This window comes from Falco punctatus, assembly GCF_963210335.1.
Source record: "Falco punctatus genome assembly, contig: scaffold_39, whole genome shotgun sequence".
NCBI lineage: Eukaryota > Metazoa > Chordata > Aves > Falconiformes > Falconidae > Falco > Falco punctatus.
In genome coordinates this window covers 416,561-429,800 of record NW_027660073.1, presented here as the reverse complement: position 1 = coordinate 429,800, position 13,240 = coordinate 416,561, and the positions used below count along the sequence as shown (strand labels likewise).

General features: G+C 52.0%; 1 protein-coding gene across 1 annotated transcript in view; it reads right to left on the bottom strand.

Moving 5' to 3' along the window:
- Positions 1 to 263, bottom strand: part of LOC308058107 (uncharacterized protein) — a gene marked incomplete at its 5' end in the record, with an annotated part of 63,730 nt that extends 63,467 nt beyond the window's left edge. The window contains one exon of the mRNA XM_080412105.1: positions 259 to 263. Coding sequence (XP_080268231.1) covers positions 259 to 263 — 5 coding nt within the window. The remainder of the gene's footprint in view (positions 1 to 258) is intronic.
- Between the last annotated feature and the right edge of the window lie 12,977 nt (positions 264 to 13,240).

The window sequence follows — 13,240 nt, the reverse complement described above, 5'->3', positions numbered from 1 at the left end:
AAAGTGGTTCTACCTGCTTTCTGGGCTGAGATGGGGAATCGCTGACTTTTGGACTCGGCTGATGACAAAATCTTCCAAACACACCCCACGCACAACTCCCCCGGGGAAGATGCCAGAAAGGAGTTCTGTTGGTAGTTCTTCCACTGCCCCGGTAGCCAGATGAAAGACACCACAAAAGTGGTTCTACCTGCTTGCTGGGCTGAGATGGGGAATCTCTGACTTTTGGACTCGTCTGGTGACAATGTGTTCCAAACACACCCCATGCACAACTCCCCCGGGGAAGGTGCCAGAAAGGAGTTCTGTAGATAGTTCTTCCACTGCCCCGGTAGCCAGCTGAAAGACACCACAAAAGTTGTTCTACCTGTTTTCTGGGCTGAGATGGGGAATAGCTGACTTTTGGACTCGGCTGGTGACAAAATGTTCCAAACACACCCCATGCACAACTCCCCCGGGGAAGATGCCAGAAAGGAGTTCTGTTGGTAGTTCTTCCACTGCCCCGGTAGCCACCTGAAAGACACCACAAAAGTGGTTCTACCTGCTTGCTGAGCTGAGATGGGCAATGGCTGACTTTTGGACTCGGCTGGTGACAAAATGTTCCAAACACACCCCATGCACAACTCCCCCGGGGAAGATGCCAGAAAGGAGTTCTGTTGGTAGTTCTTCCACTGCCCCGGTAGCCAGCTGAAAGACACCACAAAAGTGGTTCTACCTGTTTTCTGGGCTGAGATGGGGAATCGCTGACTTTTGGACTCGGCCTGTGACAAAATGTTCCAAACACACCCCATGCACAACTCCACCGGGGAAGGTGCCAAAATCAGTTCCGTTGGTAGTTGTTACATTGCCCCGGTAGCCAGCTGAAAGACACCACAAAAGTGGTTCTACCTGCTTTCTGGGCTGAGATGGGGAATCGCTGACTTTTGGACTCGGCTGGTGACAAAATGTTCCAAACACACCCCATGCACAACTGCACCGGGGAAGGTGCCAGAAAGGAGTTCTGTTGGTAGTTCTTCCACTGCCCCGGTAGCCAGATGAAAGACACCACAAAAGTGGTTCTACCTGCTTTCTGGGCTGAGATGGGAAATCGCAGACTTTTGGAGTCGGCCTGTGACAAAATGATCCAAACACACCCCATGCACAACTCCCCCGGGGAAGGTGCCAGAAAGGAGTTCTGTTAGTAGTTCTTACACTGCCCCGGTAGCCAGCTGAAAGACACCACAAAAGTGGTTCTACCTGCTTTCTGGGCTGAGATGGGAAATCGCAGACTTTTGGAGTCGGCCTGTGACAAAATGATCCAAACACACGCCATGCACAACTGCACCGGGGAAGGTGCCAGAAAGGAGTTCTGTTGGTAGTTCTTCCACTGCCCCGGTAGCCAGCTGAAAGACACCACAAAAGTTGTTCTACCTGCTTTCTGGGCTGAGATGGGCAATGGCTGACTTTTGGAGTCGGCTGGTGACAAAATGTTCCAAACACACCCCATGCACAACTCCCCCGGGGAAGATGCCAGAAAGGAGTTCTGTTGGTAGTTCTTACACTGCCCCGGTAGCCAGATGAAAGACACCAAAAAAGGGGTTCTACCTACTTTCTGGGCTAAGATGGGGAATCGCTGACTTTTGGAGTCGGCTGGTGACAAAATGTTCCAAACACACCCCATGCACAACTCCCCCGGGGAAGGTGCCAGAAAGGAGTTCTGTTGGTAGTTCTTCCACTGCCCCGGTAGCCAGATGAAAGACACCACAAAAGTGGTTCTACCTGCTTTCTGGGCTGAGATGGGAAATCGCAGACTTTTGGAGTCGGCCTGTAACAAAATGATCCAAAGACACCCCATGCACAACTCCCCCGGGGAAGGTGCCAGAAAGGAGTTCTGTTAGTAGTTCTTACACTGCCCCGGTAGCCAGCTGAAAGACACCACAAAAGTGGTTCTACCTGCTTTCTGGGCTGAGATGGGGAATCGCTGACTTTTGGACTCGGCTGGTGACAAAATGTTCCAAACACACCCCATGCACAACTGCACCGGGGAAGGTGCCAGAAAGGAGTTCTGTTGGTAGTTCTTCCACTGCCCCGGTAGCCAGATGAAAGACACCACAAAAGTGGTTCTACCTGCTTTCTGGGCTGAGATGGGAAATCGCAGACTTTTGGAGTCGGCCTGTGACAAAATGGTCCAAACACACGCCATGCACAACTGCCCCGGGGAAGGTGCCAGAAAGGAGTTCTGTTGGTAGTTCTTCCACTGCCCCGGTAGCCAGATGAAAGACACCACAAAAGTTGTTCTACCTGCTTTCTGGGCTGAGATGGGGAATCGCTGACTTTTGGACTCGGCTGGTGACAAAGTGTTCCAAACACACCCCATGCACAACTGCACCGGGGAAGGTGCCAGAAAGGAGTTCTGTTGGTAGTTCTTCCACTGCCCCGGTAGCCAGATGAAAGACACCACAAAAGTGGTTCTACCTGCTTGCTGGGCTGAGATGGGCAATGGCTGACTTTTGGAGTCGGCTGGTGACAAAATGTTCCAAACACACCCCATGCACAACTCCCCCGGGGAAGATGCCAGAAAGGAGTTCTGTTGGTAGTTCTTACACTGCCCCGGTAGCCAGATGAAAGACACCAAAAAAGGGGTTCTACCTGCTTTCTGGGCTAAGATGGGGAATCGCTGACTTTTGGACTCGGCTGGTGATAAAATGTTCCAAACACACCCCATGCACAACTCCCCCGGGGAAGGTGCCAGAAAGGAGTTCTGTTGGTAGTTCTTCCACTGCCCCGGTAGCCAGATGAAAGACACCACAAAAGTGGTTCTACCTGCTTTCTGGGCTGAGATGGGGAATCGCTGACATTTGGACTCGGCTGGTGACAAAGTGTTCCAAACACACCCCATGCACAACTCCACCGGGGAAGGTGCCAAAATCAGTTCCGTTGGTAGTTGTTACATTGCCCCGGTAGCCAGCTGAAAGACACCACAAAAGTGGTTCTACCTGCTTTCTGGGCTGAGATGGGGAATCGCTGACTTTTGGACTCGGCTGATGACAAAATCTTCCAAACACACCCCACGCACAACTCCCCCGGGGAAGATGCCAGAAAGGAGTTCTGTTGGTAGTTCTTCCACTGCCCCGGTAGCCAGATGAAAGACACCACAAAAGTGGTTCTACCTGCTTGCTGGGCTGAGATGGGGAATCTCTGACTTTTGGACTCGGCTGGTGACAATGTGTTCCAAACACACCCCATGCACAACTCCCCCGGGGAAGGTGCCAAAATCAGTTCCGTTGGTAGTTGTTACATTGCCCCGGTAGCCAGCTGAAAGACACCACAAAAGTGGTTCTACCTGCTTTCTGGGCTGAGATGGGGAATCGCTGACTTTTGGACTCGGCTGGTGACAAAATGTTCCAAACACACCCCATGCACAACTGCACCGGGGAAGGTGCCAGAAAGGAGTTCTGTTGGTAGTTCTTCCACTGCCCCGGTAGCCAGATGAAAGACACCACAAAAGTGGTTCTACCTGCTTTCTGGGCTGAGATGGGAAATCGCAGACTTTTGGAGTCGGCCTGTGACAAAATGATCCAAACACACCCCATGCACAACTCCCCCGGGGAAGGTGCCAGAAAGGAGTTCTGTTAGTAGTTCTTACACTGCCCCGGTAGCCAGCTGAATGACACCACAAAAGTGGTTCTACCTGCTTTCTGGGCTGAGATGGGAAATCGCAGACTTTTGGAGTCGGCCTGTGACAAAATGATCCAAACACACCCCATGCACAACTGCACCGGGGAAGGTGCCAGAAAGGAGTTCTGTTGGTAGTTCTTCCACTGCCCCGGTAGCCAGCTGAAAGACACCACAAAAGTTGTTCTACCTGCTTTCTGGGCTGAGATGGGCAATGGCTGACTTTTGGAGTCGGCTGGTGACAAAATGTTCCAAACACACCCCATGCACAACTCCCCCGGGGAAGATGCCAGAAAGGAGTTCTGTTGGTAGTGCTTACACTGCCCCGGTAGCCAGATGAAAGACACCAAAAAAGGGGTTCTACCTACTTTCTGGGCTAAGATGGGGAATCGCTGACTTTTGGAGTCGGCTGGTGACAAAATGTTCCAAACACACCCCATGCACAACTCCCCCGGGGAAGGTGCCAGAAAGGAGTTCTGTTGGTAGTTCTTCCACTGCCCCGGTAGCCAGATGAAAGACACCACAAAAGTGGTTCTACCTGCTTTCTGGGCTGAGATGGGAAATCGCAGACTTTTGGAGTCGGCCTGTAACAAAATGATCCAAAGACACCCCATGCACAACTCCCCCGGGGAAGGTGCCAGAAAGGAGTTCTGTTGGTAGTTCTTCCACTGCCCCGGTAGCCAGCTGAAAGACACCACAAAAGTGGTTCTACCTGCTTGCTGGGCTGAGATGGGCAATGGCTGACTTTTGGAGTCGGCTGGTGACAAAATGTTCCAAACACACCCCATGCACAACTCCACCGGGGAAGGTGCCAAAATCAGTTCCGTTGGTAGTTGTTACATTGCCCCGGTAGGCAGATGAAAGACACCACAAAAGTGTTTCTACCTGCTTTCTGGGCTGAGATGGGGAATCGCTGACTTTTGGACTCGGCTGGTGACAAAATGTTCCAAACACACCCCATGCACAACTCCCCTGAGGAAGGTGCCAGAAAGGAGTTCTGTTGGTAGTTCTTACACTGCCCCGGTAGCCAGCTGAAAGACACCACAAAAGTGGTTCTACCTGCTTTCTGGGCTGAGATGGGGAATCGCTGACTTTTGGACTCGGCTGGTGACAAAATGTTCCAAACACACCCCATGCACAACTGCACCGGGGAAGGTGCCAGAAAGGAGTTCTGTTGGTAGTTCTTCCACTGCCCCGGTAGCCAGATGAAAGACACCACAAAAGTGGTTCTACCTGCTTTCTGGGCTGAGATGGGAAATCGCAGACTTTTGGAGTCGGCCTGTGACAAAATGATCCAAACACACCCCATGCACAACTCCCCCGGGGAAGGTGCCAGAAAGGAGTTCTGTTAGTAGTTCTTACACTGCCGCGGTAGCCAGCTGAAAGACACCACAAAAGTGGTTCTACCTGCTTTCTGGGCTGAGATGGGAAATCGCAGACTTTTGGAGTCGGCCTGTGACAAAATGATCCAAACACACGCCATGCACAACTGCACCGGGGAAGGTGCCAGAAAGGAGTTCTGTTGGTAGTTCTTCCACTGCCCCGGTAGCCAGCTGAAAGACACCACAAAAGTTGTTCTACCTGCTTTCTGGGCTGAGATGGGCAATGGCTGACTTTTGGAGTCGGCTGGTGACAAAATGTTCCAAACACACCCCATGCACAACTCCCCCGGGGAAGATGCCAGAAAGGAGTTCTGTTGGTAGTTCTTACACTGCCCCGGTAGCCAGATGAAAGACACCAAAAAAGGGGTTCTACCTACTTTCTGGGCTAAGATGGGGAATCGCTGACTTTTGGAGTCGGCTGGTGACAAAATGTTCCAAACACACCCCATGCACAACTCCCCCGGGGAAGGTGCCAGAAAGGAGTTCTGTTGGTAGTTCTTCCACTGCCCCGGTAGCCAGATGAAAGACACCACAAAAGTGGTTCTACCTGCTTTCTGGGCTGAGATGGGAAATCGCAGACTTTTGGAGTCGGCCTGTAACAAAATGATCCAAAGACACCCCATGCACAACTCCCCCGGGGAAGGTGCCAGAAAGGAGTTCTGTTAGTAGTTCTTACACTGCCCCGGTAGCCAGCTGAAAGACACCACAAAAGTGGTTCTACCTGCTTTCTGGGCTGAGATGGGGAATCGCTGACTTTTGGACTCGGCTGGTGACAAAATGTTCCAAACACACCCCATGCACAACTGCACCGGGGAAGGTGCCAGAAAGGAGTTCTGTTGGTAGTTCTTCCACTGCCCCGGTAGCCAGATGAAAGACACCACAAAAGTGGTTCTACCTGCTTTCTGGGCTGAGATGGGAAATCGCAGACTTTTGGAGTCGGCCTGTGACAAAATGGTCCAAACACACGCCATGCACAACTGCCCCGGGGAAGGTGCCAGAAAGGAGTTCTGTTGGTAGTTCTTCCACTGCCCCGGTAGCCAGATGAAAGACACCACAAAAGTTGTTCTACCTGCTTTCTGGGCTGAGATGGGGAATCGCTGACTTTTGGACTCGGCTGGTGACAAAGTGTTCCAAACACACCCCATGCACAACTGCACCGGGGAAGGTGCCAGAAAGGAGTTCTGTTGGTAGTTCTTCCACTGCCCCGGTAGCCAGATGAAAGACACCACAAAAGTGGTTCTACCTGCTTGCTGGGCTGAGATGGGCAATGGCTGACTTTTGGAGTCGGCTGGTGACAAAATGTTCCAAACACACCCCATGCACAACTCCCCCGGGGAAGATGCCAGAAAGGAGTTCTGTTGGTAGTTCTTACACTGCCCCGGTAGCCAGATGAAAGACACCAAAAAAGGGGTTCTACCTGCTTTCTGGGCTAAGATGGGGAATCGCTGACTTTTGGACTCGGCTGGTGATAAAATGTTCCAAACACACCCCATGCACAACTCCCCCGGGGAAGGTGCCAGAAAGGAGTTCTGTTGGTAGTTCTTCCACTGCCCCGGTAGCCAGATGAAAGACACCACAAAAGTGGTTCTACCTGCTTTCTGGGCTGAGATGGGGAATCGCTGACATTTGGACTCGGCTGGTGACAAAGTGTTCCAAACACACCCCATGCACAACTCCACCGGGGAAGGTGCCAAAATCAGTTCCGTTGGTAGTTGTTACATTGCCCCGGTAGCCAGCTGAAAGACACCACAAAAGTGGTTCTACCTGCTTTCTGGGCTGAGATGGGGAATCGCTGACTTTTGGACTCGGCTGATGACAAAATCTTCCAAACACACCCCACGCACAACTCCCCCGGGGAAGATGCCAGAAAGGAGTTCTGTTGGTAGTTCTTCCACTGCCCCGGTAGCCAGATGAAAGACACCACAAAAGTGGTTCTACCTGCTTGCTGGGCTGAGATGGGGAATCTCTGACTTTTGGACTCGTCTGGTGACAATGTGTTCCAAACACACCCCATGCACAACTCCCCCGGGGAAGGTGCCAGAAAGGAGTTCTGTAGATAGTTCTTCCACTGCCCCGGTAGCCAGCTGAAAGACACCACAAAAGTTGTTCTACCTGTTTTCTGGGCTGAGATGGGGAATAGCTGACTTTTGGACTCGGCTGGTGACAAAATGTTCCAAACACACCCCATGCACAACTCCCCCGGGGAAGATGCCAGAAAGGAGTTCTGTTGGTAGTTCTTCCACTGCCCCGGTAGCCACCTGAAAGACACCACAAAAGTGGTTCTACCTGCTTGCTGAGCTGAGATGGGCAATGGCTGACTTTTGGACTCGGCTGGTGACAAAATGTTCCAAACACACCCCATGCACAACTCCCCCGGGGAAGATGCCAGAAAGGAGTTCTGTTGGTAGTTCTTCCACTGCCCCGGTAGCCAGCTGAAAGACACCACAAAAGTGGTTCTACCTGTTTTCTGGGCTGAGATGGGGAATCGCTGACTTTTGGACTCGGCCTGTGACAAAATGTTCCAAACACACCCCATGCACAACTCCACCGGGGAAGGTGCCAAAATCAGTTCCGTTGGTAGTTGTTACATTGCCCCGGTAGCCAGCTGAAAGACACCACAAAAGTGGTTCTACCTGCTTTCTGGGCTGAGATGGGGAATCGCTGACTTTTGGACTCGGCTGGTGACAAAATGTTCCAAACACACCCCATGCACAACTGCACCGGGGAAGGTGCCAGAAAGGAGTTCTGTTGGTAGTTCTTCCACTGCCCCGGTAGCCAGATGAAAGACACCACAAAAGTGGTTCTACCTGCTTTCTGGGCTGAGATGGGAAATCGCAGACTTTTGGAGTCGGCCTGTGACAAAATGATCCAAACACACCCCATGCACAACTCCCCCGGGGAAGGTGCCAGAAAGGAGTTCTGTTAGTAGTTCTTACACTGCCCCGGTAGCCAGCTGAAAGACACCACAAAAGTGGTTCTACCTGCTTTCTGGGCTGAGATGGGAAATCGCAGACTTTTGGAGTCGGCCTGTGACAAAATGATCCAAACACACGCCATGCACAACTGCACCGGGGAAGGTGCCAGAAAGGAGTTCTGTTGGTAGTTCTTCCACTGCCCCGGTAGCCAGCTGAAAGACACCACAAAAGTTGTTCTACCTGCTTTCTGGGCTGAGATGGGCAATGGCTGACTTTTGGAGTCGGCTGGTGACAAAATGTTCCAAACACACCCCATGCACAACTCCCCCGGGGAAGATGCCAGAAAGGAGTTCTGTTGGTAGTTCTTACACTGCCCCGGTAGCCAGATGAAAGACACCAAAAAAGGGGTTCTACCTACTTTCTGGGCTAAGATGGGGAATCGCTGACTTTTGGAGTCGGCTGGTGACAAAATGTTCCAAACACACCCCATGCACAACTCCCCCGGGGAAGGTGCCAGAAAGGAGTTCTGTTGGTAGTTCTTCCACTGCCCCGGTAGCCAGATGAAAGACACCACAAAAGTGGTTCTACCTGCTTTCTGGGCTGAGATGGGAAATCGCAGACTTTTGGAGTCGGCCTGTAACAAAATGATCCAAAGACACCCCATGCACAACTCCCCCGGGGAAGGTGCCAGAAAGGAGTTCTGTTAGTAGTTCTTACACTGCCCCGGTAGCCAGCTGAAAGACACCACAAAAGTGGTTCTACCTGCTTTCTGGGCTGAGATGGGGAATCGCTGACTTTTGGACTCGGCTGGTGACAAAATGTTCCAAACACACCCCATGCACAACTGCACCGGGGAAGGTGCCAGAAAGGAGTTCTGTTGGTAGTTCTTCCACTGCCCCGGTAGCCAGATGAAAGACACCACAAAAGTGGTTCTACCTGCTTTCTGGGCTGAGATGGGAAATCGCAGACTTTTGGAGTCGGCCTGTGACAAAATGGTCCAAACACACGCCATGCACAACTGCCCCGGGGAAGGTGCCAGAAAGGAGTTCTGTTGGTAGTTCTTCCACTGCCCCGGTAGCCAGATGAAAGACACCACAAAAGTTGTTCTACCTGCTTTCTGGGCTGAGATGGGGAATCGCTGACTTTTGGACTCGGCTGGTGACAAAGTGTTCCAAACACACCCCATGCACAACTGCACCGGGGAAGGTGCCAGAAAGGAGTTCTGTTGGTAGTTCTTCCACTGCCCCGGTAGCCAGATGAAAGACACCACAAAAGTGGTTCTACCTGCTTGCTGGGCTGAGATGGGCAATGGCTGACTTTTGGAGTCGGCTGGTGACAAAATGTTCCAAACACACCCCATGCACAACTCCCCCGGGGAAGATGCCAGAAAGGAGTTCTGTTGGTAGTTCTTACACTGCCCCGGTAGCCAGATGAAAGACACCAAAAAAGGGGTTCTACCTGCTTTCTGGGCTAAGATGGGGAATCGCTGACTTTTGGACTCGGCTGGTGATAAAATGTTCCAAACACACCCCATGCACAACTCCCCCGGGGAAGGTGCCAGAAAGGAGTTCTGTTGGTAGTTCTTCCACTGCCCCGGTAGCCAGATGAAAGACACCACAAAAGTGGTTCTACCTGCTTTCTGGGCTGAGATGGGGAATCGCTGACATTTGGACTCGGCTGGTGACAAAGTGTTCCAAACACACCCCATGCACAACTCCACCGGGGAAGGTGCCAAAATCAGTTCCGTTGGTAGTTGTTACATTGCCCCGGTAGCCAGCTGAAAGACACCACAAAAGTGGTTCTACCTGCTTTCTGGGCTGAGATGGGGAATCGCTGACTTTTGGACTCGGCTGATGACAAAATCTTCCAAACACACCCCACGCACAACTCCCCCGGGGAAGATGCCAGAAAGGAGTTCTGTTGGTAGTTCTTCCACTGCCCCGGTAGCCAGATGAAAGACACCACAAAAGTGGTTCTACCTGCTTGCTGGGCTGAGATGGGGAATCTCTGACTTTTGGACTCGGCTGGTGACAATGTGTTCCAAACACACCCCATGCACAACTCCCCCGGGGAAGGTGCCAAAATCAGTTCCGTTGGTAGTTGTTACATTGCCCCGGTAGCCAGCTGAAAGACACCACAAAAGTGGTTCTACCTGCTTTCTGGGCTGAGATGGGGAATCGCTGACTTTTGGACTCGGCTGGTGACAAAATGTTCCAAACACACCCCATGCACAACTGCACCGGGGAAGGTGCCAGAAAGGAGTTCTGTTGGTAGTTCTTCCACTGCCCCGGTAGCCAGATGAAAGACACCACAAAAGTGGTTCTACCTGCTTTCTGGGCTGAGATGGGAAATCGCAGACTTTTGGAGTCGGCCTGTGACAAAATGATCCAAACACACCCCATGCACAACTCCCCCGGGGAAGGTGCCAGAAAGGAGTTCTGTTAGTAGTTCTTACACTGCCCCGGTAGCCAGCTGAATGACACCACAAAAGTGGTTCTACCTGCTTTCTGGGCTGAGATGGGAAATCGCAGACTTTTGGAGTCGGCCTGTGACAAAATGATCCAAACACACCCCATGCACAACTGCACCGGGGAAGGTGCCAGAAAGGAGTTCTGTTGGTAGTTCTTCCACTGCCCCGGTAGCCAGCTGAAAGACACCACAAAAGTTGTTCTACCTGCTTTCTGGGCTGAGATGGGCAATGGCTGACTTTTGGAGTCGGCTGGTGACAAAATGTTCCAAACACACCCCATGCACAACTCCCCCGGGGAAGATGCCAGAAAGGAGTTCTGTTGGTAGTGCTTACACTGCCCCGGTAGCCAGATGAAAGACACCAAAAAAGGGGTTCTACCTACTTTCTGGGCTAAGATGGGGAATCGCTGACTTTTGGAGTCGGCTGGTGACAAAATGTTCCAAACACACCCCATGCACAACTCCCCCGGGGAAGGTGCCAGAAAGGAGTTCTGTTGGTAGTTCTTCCACTGCCCCGGTAGCCAGATGAAAGACACCACAAAAGTGGTTCTACCTGCTTTCTGGGCTGAGATGGGAAATCGCAGACTTTTGGAGTCGGCCTGTAACAAAATGATCCAAAGACACCCCATGCACAACTCCCCCGGGGAAGGTGCCAGAAAGGAGTTCTGTTGGTAGTTCTTCCACTGCCCCGGTAGCCAGCTGAAAGACACCACAAAAGTGGTTCTACCTGCTTGCTGGGCTGAGATGGGCAATGGCTGACTTTTGGAGTCGGCTGGTGACAAAATGTTCCAAACACACCCCATGCACAACTCCACCGGGGAAGGTGCCAAAATCAGTTCCGTTGGTAGTTGTTACATTGCCCCGGTAGGCAGATGAAAGACACCACAAAAGTGTTTCTACCTGCTTTCTGGGCTGAGATGGGGAATCGCTGACTTTTGGACTCGGCTGGTGACAAAATGTTCCAAACACACCCCATGCACAACTCCCCTGAGGAAGGTGCCAGAAAGGAGTTCTGTTGGTAGTTCTTACACTGCCCCGGTAGCCAGCTGAAAGACACCACAAAAGTGGTTCTACCTGCTTTCTGGGCTGAGATGGGGAATCGCTGACTTTTGTTGTCGGCTGGTGACAAAATGTTCCAAACACACCCCATGCACAACTCCCCTGAGGAAGGTGCCAGAAATGAGTTCTGTTGGTAGTTCTTCCACTGCCCCGGTAGCCAGATGAAAGACACCACAAAAGTGGTTCTACCTGCTTGCTGGGCTGAGATGGGGAATCGCTGACTTTTGGACTCGGCTGGTGACAAAATGTTCCAAACACAACCCATGCACAACTCCCCCGGGGAAGGTGCCAGAAAGGAGTTCTGTTGGTAGTTCTTACACTGCCCCGGTAGGCAGATGAAAGACACCACAAAAGTGGTTCTACCTGCTTGCTGGGCTGAGATGGGCAATGGCTGACTTTTGGAGTCGGCTGGTGACAAAATGTTCCAAACACACCCCATGCACAACTCCCCCGGGGAAGGTGCCAGAAAGGAGTTCTGTTGGTAGTTCTTACACTGCCCCGGTAGCCAGATGAAAGACACCACAAAAGTGGTTCTACCTGCTTGCTGGGCTGAGATGGGAAATCGCAGACTTTTGGAGTCGGCCTGTGACAAAATGATCCAAACACACCCCATGCACAACTCCACCGGGGAAGGTGCCAAAATCAGTTCCGTTGGTAGTTGTTACACTGCCCCGGTAGCCAGCTGAAAGACACCACAAAAGTTGTTCTACCTGCTTGCTGGGCTGAGATGGGGAATCGCTGACTTTTGGACTCGGCTGGTGACAAAGTGTTCCAAACACACCCCATGCACAACTGCACCGGGGAAGGTGCCAGAAAGGAGTTCTGTTGGTAGTTCTTACACTGCCCCGGTAGCCAGATGAAAGACACCACAAAAGTGGTTCTACTTGCTTTCTGGGCTGAGATGGGGAATCGCTGACTTTTGGACTCGGCTGGTGACAAAATCTTCCAAACACACCCCATGCACAACTCCCCCGGGGAAGATGCCAGAAAGGAGTTCTGTTGGTAGTTCTTACACTGCCCCGGTAGCCAGATGAAAGACACCACAAAAGTGGTTCTACCTGCTTGCTGGGCTGAGATGGGGAATCGCTGACTTTTGGAGTCGGCTGGTGACAAAATGTTCCAAACACACCCCATGCACAACTCCCCCGGGGAAGATGCCAGAAAGGAGTTCTGTTGGTAGTTGTTACATTGCCCCGGTAGGCAGATGAAAGACACCACAAAAGTGGTTCTACCTGCTTGCTGGGCTGAGATGGGGAATCGCTGACTTTTAGACTCGGAGTGTAACAAAATGATCCAAACACACCCCATGCACAACTCCCCCGGGGAAGGTGCCAGAAAGGAGTTCTGTTGGTAGTTCTTCCACTGCCCCGGTAGCCAGATGAAAGACACCACAAAAGTGGTTCTGCCTGCTTGCTGGGCTGAGATGGGCAATCGCTGACTTTTGACTCGGCTGGTGACAAAATGTTCCAAACACACCCCATGCACAACTCCCCCGGGGAAGGTGCCAGAAAGGAGTTCTGTTGGTAGTTCTTCCACTGCCCCGGTAGCCAGCTGAAAGACACCACAAAAGTTGTTCTACCTGCTTTCTGGGCTGAGATGGGGAATCGCTGACTTTTGGACTCGGCTGATGACAAAATCTTCCAAACACACCCCATGCACAACTCCCCCGGGGAAGATGCCAGAAAGGAGTTCTGTTGGTAGTTCTTACACTGCCGCGGTAGCCAGCTGAAAGACACCACAAAAGTGGTTCTACCTGCTTGCTGAGCT